The 16,722-nt window shown below is 42.3% G+C and overlaps 2 protein-coding genes across 2 annotated transcripts; both read left to right on the forward strand.

Moving 5' to 3' along the window:
• The first annotated feature begins 860 nt into the window (after positions 1 to 860).
• Positions 861 to 9,437, forward strand: aqp10a (aquaporin 10a). The gene is made up of 6 exons (XM_076279601.1): positions 861 to 953; positions 5,028 to 5,154; positions 6,207 to 6,344; positions 7,463 to 7,581; positions 8,069 to 8,286; positions 9,224 to 9,437. Exons 1-6 carry the CDS (start codon positions 861 to 863, stop codon positions 9,435 to 9,437), a joined length of 909 nt encoding a protein of 302 aa, XP_076135716.1.
• Positions 9,438 to 10,679: 1,242 nt separating this feature from the next.
• On the forward strand, positions 10,680 to 16,462 carry LOC143118572 (aquaporin-10-like). The gene is made up of 6 exons (XM_076279602.1): positions 10,680 to 10,766; positions 11,516 to 11,642; positions 15,037 to 15,174; positions 15,281 to 15,399; positions 15,639 to 15,856; positions 16,210 to 16,462. Exons 1-6 carry the CDS (start codon positions 10,680 to 10,682, stop codon positions 16,460 to 16,462), a joined length of 942 nt encoding a protein of 313 aa, XP_076135717.1.
• The last annotated feature ends 260 nt before the right edge of the window (positions 16,463 to 16,722 follow it).

A 16,722-nucleotide genomic window follows, 5' to 3' on the forward strand; every position in this document is an offset into this window, starting at 1 on the left:
ATAACAGAACCACGTTCTTAAGTTACGAGCTAATCTATGACCACAGACATATTTAAACAACTGCACGTGAACTGTACATGAAAGCATACAAACTAGTCCTTCGAGTGATTGAGATAAGATGTGTCTCAAGACCTCATTTAGAGTGAGGTGAGGTGGCCAGTTTACGACACAGCCTGGGAACAGTTTCCTTATCATCATCACTCCCATCCTCCGCAGTATCAGCAGGCAGACTTACCCTCTTTCACATAACTGGAGGGGAGGCTGTTTTTGTTTTCCCTTCATATCTAATACACGTGTTAATGCGTCAATACTTCCCACTGTCCCAAGCTTGGCTGTAACTGGAAATCATAATTAATAATGTGGAATACACATTTGACTGGCAAATAGATTATCCATAATGTAGATTTTATGTTAAGAACTGTTGAAATGCATTCACAGGTGTGTGATGCCTGCACAATATTCTTCCCCCCATTCATGTTTACGTTTTACTCCCTCTGTGCAGATAAAGACTATCTTGTTTCTCAGAAATGTTTTCAAACCTCTGCTACAGTCACAGTGCCCCTATACTTTATTGTATTACACAAAGGCATATAACCCTAATCTTTATTAGTATGTTGATAATCCTGTTAGTGATTGACCTTTGTTATAGTGACCAGCAGGTGTTTTACAACAGGTCAGCATCAGCCTCTCTCTCTCTAATCATCTGGCATGAGCACTTTGGCGCTGGCCAAAGTCGAATGATGGTGAGTGGATAAGATGGTGCGTGGTGATGTGTTGATATCAGGTATGGGTGATCCTGACTACTGGCAATAATGACTGCAGGTGAGGCCAGTCTGCGTCGGCAAGCAGGAGCAGGTAGAATGAAGCCACTAACGTTCCGAAAGGCACTAACCGTGAAGAATGCCCTGGTCAGAGAGTGCTTGGCGGAGCTTCTCGGCACCTTCGTTTTACTGGTGAGAACATGCCATCCATCAACTTCATTTTGCTTACAGCTTCCTTTTACTATCAGTAAATACATCAACTTCACAGGTAACGTGAAGTAAATGTAAGTAAGTAAGTGAACGTACATATGGTCTCGAGATAAATTATGTATTCTGCTATCCAATGACAGATTAGGTCTGTTGATCATGTGCATGCACATCTGGATGCCAAGCTTATACCTCAGCAACAGACAACATCCATCACTTACTTTGGACATGCACAGACATATTGTTGTGGAAACTGCAGATCCAGCTGATAGTCAGTTTTGCAACTAGACTCCAAAGAGATTGAGTAGTGTGAGAATTGAAACTCATTCAAATCTTGTCCTGAACACTGAGGCTAAATTATTTTGTAAACATTTTTTACTCTTGTGACTGAGTCATGTATGAGGTCTTGATTTGTTTATTTTCTGTCATAGAGCCTCACGAGGCCTCTGCGTTTTTTGTTTACAGAGTTGAGCTCATATAGTGCACTATCCTATGATACAGTTTACCGAGTTGATGTTATATAGTGCACTATCCTATGATACAGTTTATATAGTTGAGCTCATATAGTGCACTATCCTATGATACAGTTTACATAGTTAATCTCATATAGTACACTATCCTATGATACAGTTTACAGAGTTGAGCTCATATAGTGCACTATCCTATGATACAGTTTACAGAGTTGATCTCATATAATGCACTCTCAAGTTTTGAAGTTTGCAAGGAGTGAGACTTTGTTTTTCAGGGTGAAAAACCTGAATCGAAGTACATGAAAGTCCTACGTCTGCTTGAACTACTCGTGGCGCCACGCCCCCTCCCCGCGATCAACAGACCCACCCTCCCCATGTCCCATTGACCCAGCTTCATGAGAGAGCACAAATTCCATTATTTCAAACATTTATTTATTCTAGAACCCTATAGTAAATAATAATAAATAATAATAACATAAATTATGGGCCCTTTGAACAGCAGTGGCTCATTCTGCTCTAAACAAACAGAAAACAACCAAATGAGAAAAAGCACATTTAGCCCCAAAATGGTCTCTTGAACAGTGGTGGTTATGTCCGTGTGTGTGTGTGTTTATGAGTCAAGGCCGTAGTCATGATGTCAACATTGGGGGGGACCAAATCTGTAATGGGGTCTGAGGGACCCCCAAACAGAAGCCCCCCCCCCCCCAAATATACTTTAAAAGAAATTACAAACTAGAGTATCTTTTGATAACCTCTATATTACACATAATGTGGTTCTTTGACTTATTACTTACACCTGAAGAGTTTTTTAAACTAAGGCTTAGACTCATAGGTTTGGAGCCTAATAAGATTTTGTCTTTTAATTCAGATTTTATTATGCTGGCGGCTAATCACACAATTTTAACGTAGTTTGAAAGGGACAGGATTCAGGAATAGGCTACTAAGACAGGCCCTTCTTCTGTCTGACTCACCTCATGTTACCCCTGTATGCATTATAGACTGGCTTCTGACAGAAATTACGTTTTGTGCCAACATGTAGAAACACTAGGCCTACTACAGCCTTTAATTGGTGAATGGAGGTGCAAATTCCTTTCTTTGGTTATTGTCCGCGATTCACATTAACTAGGCGATCGATCACGTATTGTAAACGTCGCCACATTTGATCACGTTTTGCCTGCATGGATGCGCGATTGAGTGCGCATCTAAATAATATGCAACAATCATTTCTAAGAGGCCTATACACGGTAATTTCTGGCATTACTACTAGCATATGAATGCATTAAAGACGTGAAAGAAATGACACAGGCTTGCACAAATTCATCATTTAAAATGAAACGTTTCACTTTCGCTATCATTGCGAGAATAGGCTACAATATGGAAAATGTTCCCTTTCAGTCTGATCGGCTCCAAACATGTATGAGATTTCCTTAGCCTGTGCTACACCTTTCCAAGAAGTTTTGTGAAAATTGTTTTGGTAGCTTTTGCGATATTGTTGACAGCCCTACCTCACCGCAGTAGGGTGCAGTAAATGGAAGCTTTAGATAGCGCACGCCACTAACGAAAAACGGAAAATCACCAGGACAAACCACTCAGGGGTGTAGGCTACTCTGGAACCATAGGTCACTAATTTGTGCGTTATTTACGTTTGATTACATTTCAGATACGTGTTGGTTTCCTGTAGGCCTAGTATAGCGCTTTATTCTTTCTTTATTTTTCTATGTCCGAATATTGGGGGGGACATTTTGGTCATATTTGAATATTGGGGGGGACACGTCCCCCTCAATGTCTATGGTGACTACGGCCCTGTTATGAGTGATGTTGTGTGTTGTAAGTGTTTGTGGCAGATTTTAATGTTATGACTGATACTATTTAAAGCACTGTGGTGCAATGTCAGCCATTTTCACAGTCATGAGGCCATCCTTAAAAGATTCAAAGTTAAAAAAAAAAGTAAATTTTGGTCATGGTGATTACGCAGGTATGAATTTAAACAAATGTGCATATTGTGACGTAACTGACTGGGTCCTCAACCCGTGCCTTCAGGCGCATCACTGCAAACCTCAATCTGATGCAGATTATGTAGACCAGCCTTTCTCAAACTTCTTTGACCTCAGGCCCAGTCATGGCAGACTTTGAAACGTTTGTTTTCTGTCGGTCCGCGGTATCTTGATCAACTGCACAGCAAATTATCAGAGGAAGCACCGGGCCTAATTTCACTCCACGACTCCGCGGACCAGCAGTCTTTGCCGCCATCTTCAGGGGAAAGTCCGTAGGAGTCTTATTGCTGAGTGTGTTGTAACACGCTCTGGAAATTCACAATTTCTTCGCCGTTTAAAAAAAAAAAAAAAACATAGTCCAGTCCATACAACTTCATTTCAATTTCGAAAGAAATACTGGACTATGTTTTTTTTGTAAAAAAAAAACGGCGACAAAATTGTGAATTTCCAGAGCGTGTTACAACACACTCAGCAATAAGACTCCTATGGACTTTCCCCTGAAGGTGGCGGCAAAGATGGCAACATTTCCGGAAAGGTACTGGCTTGATGAAATTCATTCTGGACTCTCTATTTGACCACATAAAGACCTCGGGATACTTCGGTTTGGCTTTAGGGATCCTCTACTCACTACCACGTAAGTGTTATGTTGTTTGGAACTGTAGAAGAGATAGCGTTTTGTAGCGGCGCAATTGAAATGCCCCGCTCACTTCCAGGCTACGAGTTGTGACTGAAAACGGTACAATCGAACTTTCTCAAAACACATCCGAATGACATGATTTTGATGTCAACTCAACGTATGTACCCCCAATCATCCGTAAATCGATCTAAAGTGCATTTAACTCCGGATAATTCCTTTAAGTCATTCCTTTCGAAGAAGGATGTATTTGCCATTTTGCCGACCAGATACGGATATGGTCGTAGCGCTGGCCTATTGCATGCCTAGGCAGTTTGAAAGACAATTCTCTGCCTGCCCCTTGGATTAAGCGAGGTGAATGGTTCGATTCCAGACTATACATTTCAATGATATAGGATGGCCCGCCAGGCTATGTGTCTCACGCTCAATGCGTGAGACTTGAGAGGTCTGCACTATACTATGATACAGATGTCTGTGCCCAATGAATGTTTTCACCACTAAATTAAGAATTTGCAACCTCCCTGGAGTTGGCCTGCCATGGGGAAACTGCCCGTTTGCTGCAAAGAGTATAGAATTATATTTTGGAGGATGTTTAGCTGTTTAACACAGTAATGTATATTAATGAGATAAAAAGATGAATGGAAGTTTTTTTCCCTCTTTTTCCTAATATGGAAATAAGTGAGGATAGGAGCAGGCTTCACTCAATGTGTCTACTTTTAAACTTTAAGAGTGCTGGCCTGGATAGTTAGAATACGTAAAGTAAAGTAGGAGAGAGGCCGCACTATGCTTATATACACTTTTATTTGCAAATAAAAGTCTATATGCATAGTGTGGCCTCTCTCCTACTTTACTTTACGTATTCTAATATGGAAATATGAATATTCTGGTGAGAATCCTTTCCCTCTCTTTTACTCTGTTTGCCCCCACGCTGACCTCTTGACCCTTGACCCTTCTGTCACAGCTGTTTGGCTGCGCGGCGGCTGCCCAGGTGAAGACCAGCCGCGAGACCAAGGGTCAGTTCCTGTCGTCCAACCTGGCCTTCTCCGTGGGAGTCATGGCCGCCATGTACCTCTCCAAAGGGATCTCAGGTACAGCAGCGGAAACCATCCGCTAGCCCGCAGGACTGCTGTGTTGCTGGACGTAGAGAGTAGATAGATACATACATACATACATACATACATACATATGTAATAGATACATACATACATACATACATACATACATACATATGTAATACATACATACATACATACATACATACTTTATTGATCCCCAAGGGGAAATTCAGGGGGTCTCAGTAGCATACAGACATCACACACAACATGCACTTACAGCAGAAATGGTAAATATAAGTATAAGTATAAACATATAACCAAACTCCACTGTACAATAGAGACAGTAGGAGATAAGAAAAACTAACAAAACTAAATACTAAATATACTATAAATTAAATGTAAAAAATCCAGTGTGCTTAAGGGTGATCAAGCATTAGAGACGCTTGTAGTGACAGGGCCTGTAGTTCTGTGTGCATGGTGAGGTGCTCAAGAGAGTGAGTGTCATGGTGAAGGTGCAAAAAGTAGTCCAACAGTAGTCCTTTAGTTATGTGTGCATGGTAAGGTGCTCAAGAGAGTGAGTGTCATGGTGAAGGTGCAAAAAGTAGTCCAACATTAGTCCAACAGTGCAATAATAAGGTCTAGAGACCAGCATAAATAATATGGACAAATAGGAGAGTAAAGTGTAATGTAGACAAGGTAATATAAAAAACTATGTCAGTGCAAGAGCAGATGGTTTCAGAGTGGTCAACAGTCTGAAGTTCCAAGCCCATCTTAGTGTTCTTGACACTAAACTCTCAAATGTCTCTAACAGCAAGAAATAACTCCTTGCATGGCAGCCCCCTTTGTCTATAAGAGGCACAGTGTCTTGAGAGCTGTTAAAAAGTCTAACAAAATAAAAAGTTCAATATATCCTACATGGTAACTGTGCATGACCCTCTGATTCTCATACTCTGCCTTCATTCAAACTCCTAGTGGTATGAGTGAGGTTCTTTACATCATATACATAGATTATTGTGTTCTGGACAGAGGATTCACACATGCTAACGTTCCATTGTCCTATTTGTTGTTGTTGTCTGGTGTATCAGGAGCTCACCTGAACCCTGCGGTGTCTCTGAGTTTCTGTGTGCTGGGTCAGTGTTCCTGGAAGAAGCTACTGCCGTACTCTCTCGCCCAGTTACTGGGGGCCTACCTAGCCTCTTGGCTCGTCTATTGGGTCTACTACGGTACGCTTGGCTCGTCTATTGAGTCTATTATGGTACGCTTGGCTCGTCTATTGAGTCTATTATGGTATGCTTGGCTCGTCTATTGAGTCTATTATGGTATGCTTGGCTCGTCTATTGAGTCTATTATGGTACGCTTGGCTCGTCTATTGAGTCTACTATGGTATGCTTGGCTCGTCTATTGAGTCTACTATGGTATGCTTGGTGACACCTTGACTGAATTTCATTCATTCATCTATTCATCATTCATATGCAGGTCTATCTCACTCACATATGGACATTTTCAGTCTAGTTCATATTAGTGACTTAAAGGTGCTCTAAGCGATGCCACGTGTTTTTTAGGCTAAAACATTTTATCTCACTTACTGCAAACATCACCTAACCAACCGCTAGCTGTCTGTGTCCTGAATACACTGTAGAAAAAACACGATCTCTGTGGACAGCCCAGGCTCCAAAAACGGTAACAAAAACAACCTGGGCAAACCTAGCCCATAAAAACATAACAAACTGTTCCACCAAACCACAGACGAGATGCACGTTTAGGAGAGTTTCAATTGCACAGGAGCAGCACGGGAGGGAGGGGGAGGAAGTAGCGAGCTAGCTCTCTGTTTTGTTTGAAAGTCAACAGAAGTGACGTTACCCAGCATCGCTTAGAGCACCTTTAATATTTGAGATGCATTTGTATATGCATGATATTACACTGAATATTACTCTCACATCTGTTTTAAAGATATACAAGGTATTCATAGAGATGCACACTATATGGACAAGTGCTGGGACACTACCTGAATACTTTCAGACACATAAAATCAAGCACCCTGTCATGCAGTTTGCATTCATAAACATTTTAGAAAGAATGGGTTGTTCTGAAGAGCTCTGTGAATGCAAGCATGGCACTGTAATAGGGTGCACAAAGCAAGGTCAACATGGCTTGGGAAGAACTTGACTTGCCTATACATTCTTGCTCAATGTCAGTGCCTGACCAAATGCTCTTATGGATGAATGGGCATGTGACCCAATACTTTTATCCACCTAGTGTATCAGTTTTTTGTTCTCTTTTTGTTCTCTTAAATACGAATCTCTTATCTTCCTTTTCCCTGGCATTATCTCTGTTCCTGCAGACGCCATAATGGAGTTCAGTGGGGGTGTTCTGACCGTGACCGGGCCCAATGAGACAGCCTCCATTTTTGCCACTTACCCCAGCGACTTCCTTTCCCTGCAGAGAAGCTTCCTGGACCAGGTACGAGACGGCCGCCAGGAGAAGGCCCATCCACATCTGTCCAGTCAGGCAGCTCATAATCAGTGCAGTGCAGCCAGCAGAAACTGACCCTATTCAATGTTTCAATGTTTTCAATATGTTACAATGCAGTCACACCAAAGACATTGCTTATTTCCTCAGGCTCACGTGAAGTGCGTCTTCTTGATAACAGACACATTGGGGCTTTTTTCATTATATTTCATCCTAACCTTGAATTTGGATGAATGCATAACTAGTGTCTTACCTCTCTCTTATCTTGCCCCTCTCTCTCTCTCTCTCTCTCCCTCTTTTTCGCTCTCTCTTTCTCTCTCTCTCCCTCTTTTTCTCTCTCTTTTTCTCCCTCTCTCTCCCTCTCTGTAGGTGGTGGGGACGGCGATGCTGATGTTGTGCATCATACCTCTGGGCGATGCTGATGTTGTGCATCCTCCCTCTGGGCAAAGCTGATGTTGTGCATCCTCTCTCTCTGTAGGTGGTGGGGACGGCGATGCTGATGTTGTGCATCCTCCCTCTGGGCGAGGAGAAGAACACCCCTGCCCCTCCTGGCCTCATTCCGCCCATCGTGGGCGGCATCGTCCTGGGGATCAGCATGGGCATGTCCTCCAACTGCGGAGCGGCTATAAACCCTGCGCGTGACCTGGGCCCCCGCCTCTTCACGCTGACCGCAGGCTGGGGAACGGAGGTGTTCAGGTGAGCCCATCAGCTGGCAGGCTGGGGAACGGAGGTGTTCAGGTGAGCCCATCAGCTGGCAGGCTGGGGAACGGAGGTGTTCAGGTGAGCCCATCAGCTGGCAGGCTGGGGAACGGAGGTGTTCAGGTGAGCCCATCAGCTGGCTGGCATTTGAACTAATCCTATGCAAATCCCTTTCCTCTGGCCTGTTGTGGTATATGTCTCCATATCTGTAGCCAAGCTCATAAAATCTTACTCCAAATACTTTTGCTGGTTACATTCATGCATATTATCTAGCCATGCTGCCCCCCCCCCACACACACACACACAGATGTCTCTCAGCAGATTGTATTGTGTTGTGCATGCCATTGGTATAAGTGCTACAGTGTGAACGGATTTTGCAATGACCATTTGGACACATGAGCATGCAAACACAGTGTGTCCAGAAGGAACACGGAGTCCTCGCTGGTGTCACTAGCTTTGTTCTGTAGATACTGGCTCTGCTCACGTCCCCAAAACATTCTGATCCATAATGACCCTAATCGCTATTATTTAAAGCTTTGTATATTGTTTATTAGTGCTATTATAAAATACTACTTTTAGATATATTTTATAGGTCAATGTATAAAGATAAAGATATTATTGAGTCACAGAATCATACAAAAATTGATACTTCTTCTGGCAACCACATATAAGCTTATTATGTACGTGCACATTCTCTGTCACATCTAAACCCTCACCTAAACTCTGGTGCTACACATCTAAACCCTCACCTAAACTCTAAACCCTCACCTAAACTCTGGTGCTACACATCTAAACCCTCACCTAAACTCTAAACCCTCACCTAAACTCTGGTGCTACACATCTAAACCCTCACCTAAACTCTAAACCCTCACCTAAACTCTGGTGCTACACATCTAAACCCCTCACCTAAACTCTGGTGCTACTCTCCCCACAGCTGTTATAACTACTGGTTCTGGGTGCCTCTGGTGGCCCCCATGATTGGAGGAGTGCTGGGGTCTGTTATTTACGTCCTCTTCATTGACTTGCACCTGCCCGGAACAGAGGCCAGTGAGCCAGCAGTCCCTGACCTGAAGCCCTGGATGGTCTCAGGCACTGAAGAACTCAAGGGCAAGTCTGAATCGACTGTCATCAAAGAAGAGAAGCTATAGACCCAGGTTTTTTTCACAGGGACATGACCAGGCCTTGCAGGCTGCTTCCTATCTATCAATATCACCCAGAGGAGCTAGGAAACGTCACCCAGATCACTATTTGTGGGAATCATCATGCGTGTGTACCCTGGAAAATAACTTTTGGAGCAGGCTCACATCTCCACTGATCAAATCCTACCATTATGCATTCAACTTATTTTTTTATAAGAAGTCTGTTCTGTTCTTACTGTTGGTTTGCTTATTGACATTCATATCAAGTTTAGTTTACCAGAGAGTATCTAGTATAGACAGGAAGGGATGTAACAATGTTTTTTTTTATTCTTAGCACTGCCTTCTCTTTTTGTCCCTATAAAATCTATTTATTTTTTTGTATATTGTTTTTCATTGACGTGAGGCCAAAATCACTGTAATCTTTATGGCAGGTACAGTAGTTCACTCCAAGAAATTCCATGAATTGTATATCACTATTAATTAAATTGCTTATCAGTTTATAATTGCTTTGTACCTTTTACCTGTCATCCAGTGGTAAAATAGGAGGTGGGTAAACTATGAATTCTGTGATCACGGTAAGGTGGACTGCGCCATGCGGTATCGGATTTTATCGGATCAAACGTGTTTGATGATGGTGGAGGTTATTGTCCAATGTTTATATCAATACCAGTGGTATTAAATGGTTCATAGAGTGATGATGAGTGTACATAGTGTGGATGTGGATAATACAGTGTGATTTTTGAATGTTGAAAGTTGTAATTGGTGAATAAACTCTTTTGAGAGGTGGATACACTCTAAAAAGAGGTGGATAGACTCCACAGTATTTCTGAAATTTCAGAGCTGGATAAACTGTGTTTACTTGCGTTTAGCCTCCACTACATCCCTGCTGTAATCTTTAAAAAAAAAAAAACATCCTCACAAACAAACAGGCATGATGACACATACAACTATTTAAGTTTTTAGAAAATGTAATTGACTATTCAGAACATGTTCTTGTGTGTGTGTGTGTGTGTGTGTGTGTGCACACAGAGGTATACTGTATGTGGGGGGGGGGGGGGGGGGGGAGAGTGTGGAGTTAGCATGTTGTTTCAAAGAGAAGAGAGCAAAGGAAATAGTTTTGGAGAAAATGTTTCTCTTGCGGAAGATAAATGTAGCGTTCTTTGGTGTGTGTTATAAAAAGTGCCAGTGAGAGAGCAACACACACACTAACTACATTTCAGCCTGAGGTGACTTCATAAAAAATCATATCAAATGGAAAAAGCACAAAGACGATGCTTCAACATGAAACCTATACTAAGAGAATGCCTGGCTGAATTTCTTGGAGTCTACATCATGATTGTGAGTATACACACACACAGATACACAAACATGCACACATTCATGGACTAGCGGACTGGACCTCTCTTGAAACCTGAACAAGTTGCTGATGTGTCTAAATATTAAGTTATCATGCAAAGTCTTAATTTAACATTAAAAATAACATTTATTGGGGCAGCCGTGGCCTACTGGTTAGCGCTTCGGACTTGTAACCGGAGGGTTGACGGTTCGAACCCCGACCGGTAGGCCAAGGCTGAAGTGCCCTTGAGCAAGGCACCTAACCCCTCACTGCTCCCTCACTGCGTCGGGATTAGTGTGTGCTTCACCTCACTGTGTGTTCACTGTGTGCAGTGTTTCACTAATTCATGGATTGGGATAAATGCAGAGACCAAATTTCCCTCACGGGATCAAAAGAGTATATATACTTATACTTAAAAAGCATGAATTGCAATACCTTTGTCAACAGACAGGTTTCATGTGGTCTTTATACTGTAACTGTTGAACATAATAAAGTTAAGGAATGCAGAGAAGTAAAGAGACAATCTTTCATAGAAAGAAATAAGTGAGGTACAAAAACAGACAGTTATAACTAAAGAAAAATAATTTAAAATGAATTAACATTAATCACGTTTCATACTGTATGATGTGGGTACCAGGACCAGAAACCTTTTCATTCTCTAAATGAAAACTGATCAATGTTATGGTGTTGTGTTATGGTTATTAATTGTTATGGTTTTGTGTTATGGTTATTAATCCATGGCAACCTGCAGCTGCTGGGCGTGGGGTCAATGGCTCAGGGGGTGACCAGTGAGGGGGCCAATGGGGATTATTTCTCCAGCACACTTGCCTTTGCCCTGGCTACTACATTTGCCATGTACATCTGCAGAGGGGTGTCAGGTACAGTCTTAGTTTGACCGTTTTTTAATGACACATTTGCTGTTTTTTTGTGTGCAAATAAGGTTGTTTCCAATAATCAGGGTTTGGTAGTAACTGATTACATGTAATCTGGATTACGTAATCAGATAACAAAAATCAAGTAACTATAATCAGCCCAGATTACAATAAAAAAATTGTGTAATCAGATTACAGTTATATTGTTGGGGATTACCTGATTACATTTTATCATGCAAACAATGCAACTTTTTTATGGTAGCCTAGCTATCTTTTATTTTTGACAAGCTTCGGGCTTGCCGGTTCGATCCCCGACCAGTAGAAAAAATGTGGGCGGGGGAAGTGGTTGAGCACTGCTCTCCCATGCCCACATCCATGGCTGAAGTGCCCTTGAGTAAGGCACCTACACTGTAACCCCTCACTGATCCCCGAGCGCCGCTGTAGCAGACAGCTTACTGCTCCGGGTTGGTGTGTGCTTCACCTCACTGTGTGCTAGACTTGTAGTCAAGACCGCCTAAACCGAGACCAAGACACTACCAAGACCAGAGGGTATCAATACCGAGACCAAGACGAGAACAAGGCCAAGACAGACTGAGTCAAGACCAAGACAAGGTCGAGACAAGACTGAGACGATACCAAGACCGAGACCAAAAAAAACAAAAACAAAAACAGCTAGTGAGCTAGTGTTACACCATAACTTGCATCAATTGAATAAGAGCAGCATACTGGGGTAAGAGGTTCATGTCATGAATGTGTGTGACTGTGAGCTCACTCACTGTAAATGTTTTCGTAGACTGGGTGAGATAAACTATGTATAGCAATTGCATGACAGCTGTTACTGCACTATTAGAGGATTGAGATCCCCTTTGTCTGCTGTTGAGGACTGATATTACTGACTGACTGGTACTAACTGGTCCAAAAGTCATCTGATAGGGCAGCTGTGGCCTACTGGTTAGCACTTCGGACTTGTAACCAGAGGGTTGCCGGTTCGAACCCCGACCAGTAGGCCACGGCTGAAGTGCCCTTGAGCAAGGCACCTAACCCCTCACTGCTCCCCGAGCGCTGCTGTTGTTGCAGGCAACTCACTGCGCCGGGATTAGTGTGTGTTTCACCTCACTGTGTGTTCACTGTGTGCAGTGTGTTTCACTAATTCACGGATTGGGATAAATGCAGAGACCAAATTTCCCTCACGGGATCAAAAGAGTATATATACTTATACTTGATAAAACAGCTAGCACCTCCAACAGCTATGGGAAATATGTAACTAATTACAATTATAATTAATTTGTAGATGAAATTGAAGATACACAATTATAACCTTGCCAGAAATAGATTAAGCCTGTGAAGTCAAAACAATGTGATATGCAGATGTTATTTAAATGTCAATGGTCACATTTATTTAGTTAAACAACTCCATTTTAAATAAAATACAGTAAACAACGACATGCGCATGTGCTAACCTAGCAATGTCGAGGCACCCAAATTGCTCATCCTTCGCGTGTCAGCAACCATATTATGCCAAAATCAAAAACAAACCACATGATACCAGCCCTTAAAGTGCTCACTGACACGGTTTTGATATACAGTATTTCTACTCAATGAATTCGCCAAAATATCTAACGTTGGTGAAAACTGTTAATGTTTAAGTAGCCGAGAGACACTGATAAGTTAGCTACCTGTACTTAGCATTACACTCTTAGCCAAAAATGTTTCAGTAAGTCTGCAAAGAACTGAAGCTTGCAAAAAAAATATCCGTCCCTAAATAATTTATACCGCGCGTGGAAGAAGAGCATGTCATGATACATAATACTAACACATGCATGATCTGGTCATGTGAGATTGGTATGGATAAAGAGTTGAGCCAGTAGCTGCTACCAACTGGCTAGCTTACCTCAACGGGTGTCTCCGCTCCAGGTGTCTGGTGAACGTTGATGTGGTCCCGGCTGGGTGAGAGAGACTTTGCAAAACTTCCATTTTGCAGAATGCTTCTTTCTTGCCCCTGGACTGCAAATTTCTTTATGTTCCGTGAATGCAAATTTAATGATGGCGCAATTCGCTGACATTATTATTAGGCTACTAGGTCTGACTGAGACTGACAGCTACGACGTAAACCTAATGTTTCGCGCTGGCTACACTTGCGTCTTTTGATTGGATGAGGTCCATGTTTCTTAATCACAACAAAATACATGTATGTCATTGATTGGTTGCATTTGAAGGGCGTGAAAGGCGAAATAATCGAATATGTTTTGTATCATGGACATTATTTGTTGCAAATCTCCCGACCACTATGTCGACCTGAGACCGCAAGACCAAGACAATGAGACCAAGACAAGACCGAGGGATCCGAGACCAAGACAAGACAAAGCCAAAGAAGGTCGAGACTGTGACAAGACCGAGACCACGTAAAAGTGGTCTCGAGACCGGTTTCCCTCACGGGATCAAGTATCTATAGCCTACTTACTAACTTATTTACTATTGGGGCAGGTCTCTCGGCACACTGCATGATCTTTTCCTCCTAATCTTAATGTAGCCTCTTGTTTTAGTGTTACCGTTTACTTTGATAAAGTCAGCAGGTCCCCCTGGTTGAAAAACATCCCAAAGGAATAATTGTCTCACCCCCACAATTGAAATGGACATGGTGTCATTCAATCTCAGGCCATGTCCCTGGGTCAAAAAAATCCAGCGAAAGCTAAATTCATTGTTGTATGCCCTTATGAAGGTTAAGCTGAGTTGTGCATGTTCGGAGAATAGTGATCCATGATCACATCCATGATGACTAAGTGATCAATTTTGGGATGGGGTGAAAATTTCAACCACCAAAACACCAACCCCCAAAGTGGAGAATAGCTATAGAAATGTATCAGTTTTGGGTGTTTTTCAGACAATGGGACCTAGTGACCTCAAAGTAAATGGTAACACTAAAACAAAGGGGCTACAAGATTTTTGGAGGAAAAGATCAGTTAATTCACACAGGAATGCTTTACTCAGAGCAAAGAGATTTGTTAGATGTAATGAAATAATAAAGAGAAAAATAGAATGAGAATTTTTTCATCAATTCAGTGGTGGTGTCTTTTACTTAAGGGTCATTGAAGTAGGCCTAATCTAAAAGTATTCCTAAAGTAATCAGATTACGTTACATGTTTGGTAATCCAACTGATTACGTTACTGATTACAAAAATTGCCATGTTATTTGTAGTCAGTAATGGATTACACTTCAAAGTAATCTGACCCAACCCTGCCAATAATTCATAGGTTAACATTATGAGGTGTGTTAATGTGGTTTTGTTAGATACACTCCCATTTGTTGGACTTTATTCAAATTGTAAGTATACAGAAATGATATTCTCTCTCTCTCTTTCTCTGTGTATGTGTGTGTGTGCGTGTGTGTGCTTTGATTTAGGTGCTCAACTGAACCCAGCTGTGTCCTTCGGCTTGTGTGTGATGGGGAAGTTTCAATGGAGGAAACTGCCTCTCTACGCAGTCTTCCAGACCCTGGGCTCTTTCGTCGGAGCTGCTACTGTCTACGCTCTTTATTATAGTAAGAGAGATGATGATGATGATGATGATGGCGATGGTGACAATAATAATAATGATGATGATTAGGAGGAAGACATAAGTTATTAAAAGCTCACTTGTCTTTTCAGATGCCATTATGAACTTCAGTCAGGGGAACTTAACAGTCACAGGGCCAAACTCTACTGCACACATTTTCTCCACCTACCCCTCCGACTACCTCAGCATCTGGAGTGGGTTTCTGGATCAGGTGAGACGAAAGCGATAGGCAGCAAGAGCTGAAACAATTGGCTTCACTTCATTTATTCTCCTTGACCTCAATCACTTATTTTGGTGCTGCCATATGGTCTTTGATACATTACTTGGTCTTTGACCAACTGTAAGTTTCACCATCTCCTTTCCATCCTCCTCTCTCACACTCCTTCATGCCCTCTCTCTCTCTCTCTCTCTCTCTCATCATCACCCTCTCCTTGGCTCTCCGTGTCCCAGGTGATAGGCACGGCTGTGCTGTTGGTGTGTGTGCTGGCTTTGGGGGACCGGAGGAATAGTGCGGCCCCCGCAGAGCTGGAGCCTCTGATGGTGGGGCTGCTCATCTGGGCCATCGGCCTCTCCATGGGGTCCAACTGTGGGTACCCCCTGAACCCCGCCCGAGACCTGGGGCCCAGAGTGTTCACCTATCTGGCTGGATGGGGAAGTGGGGTGTTCAGGTAAGAGATACAAGCACACATGGACACACACACACATACACATGCACACGCACAATGCACACACACACACACACACACACACACACACACACACACACACACACACACGCACACATACTGTACACACACATACACACAAACAAACACACAATGCACACACACACACACACACACACACACACACACACACGCACACATACTGTACACACACATACACACAAACAAACACACAATACATACACACACACACACACACATTGTATGTTAGAGTTAAATGTTTGTCTTCTCTTTAGTTTGAAGGTTACTCTACATGTTACTAATATTATTATCACCACCACCGTTTTTCCACTTAGTGCTGGCAATGGTTGGTTTTGGGTTCCTCTTGTGGCCCCATTTCTGGGTGCTCTTGTCGGCGCAGCCTTGTACTACCTCTTCATTGAGATCCATCACCCACCACTGGAGCCATTGGCAGATGGAGACGTCCTCTGCATTGATAATAAGATGGCTGAAATGGACATGAATATGCTCAAGTCCCACCAAAAGGATGGGAATATGGATCCTGAGAAACCAATGAAAGTTCTCCTTGTACAGACAAGTGTAGGCTAATAGTGTTATATTTTGTAAAAAAGGTTAAAAATGTGTTAAACTGATTTATGTTTCTACTTGTACAGAGTATGAGTGTAACAACGTTTTATGTATGTTTTAAATAAAAGAAATATAGCATTACAGTTTTTTCTGATTGCTTAAGCACATTTTTTGTAACTATGGCTTTTTTTGCAAAACTCTACACACAAATGGCAAAACCTCTCACCCAATCAGCAAAACATTGTAGTTCTCTTGAAAAAGCTAACACACCTTGCTTAACT

Source organism: Alosa pseudoharengus, unplaced genomic scaffold (genome assembly GCF_046254945.1).
Source record: "Alosa pseudoharengus isolate Yale_2024_CS ecotype anadromous, Long Island Sound unplaced genomic scaffold, YU_APseudo_1.1 YU_APseudo_1.1_scf_12, whole genome shotgun sequence".
In the NCBI taxonomy this organism is placed as follows: Eukaryota; Metazoa; Chordata; class Actinopteri; order Clupeiformes; family Clupeidae; genus Alosa; species Alosa pseudoharengus.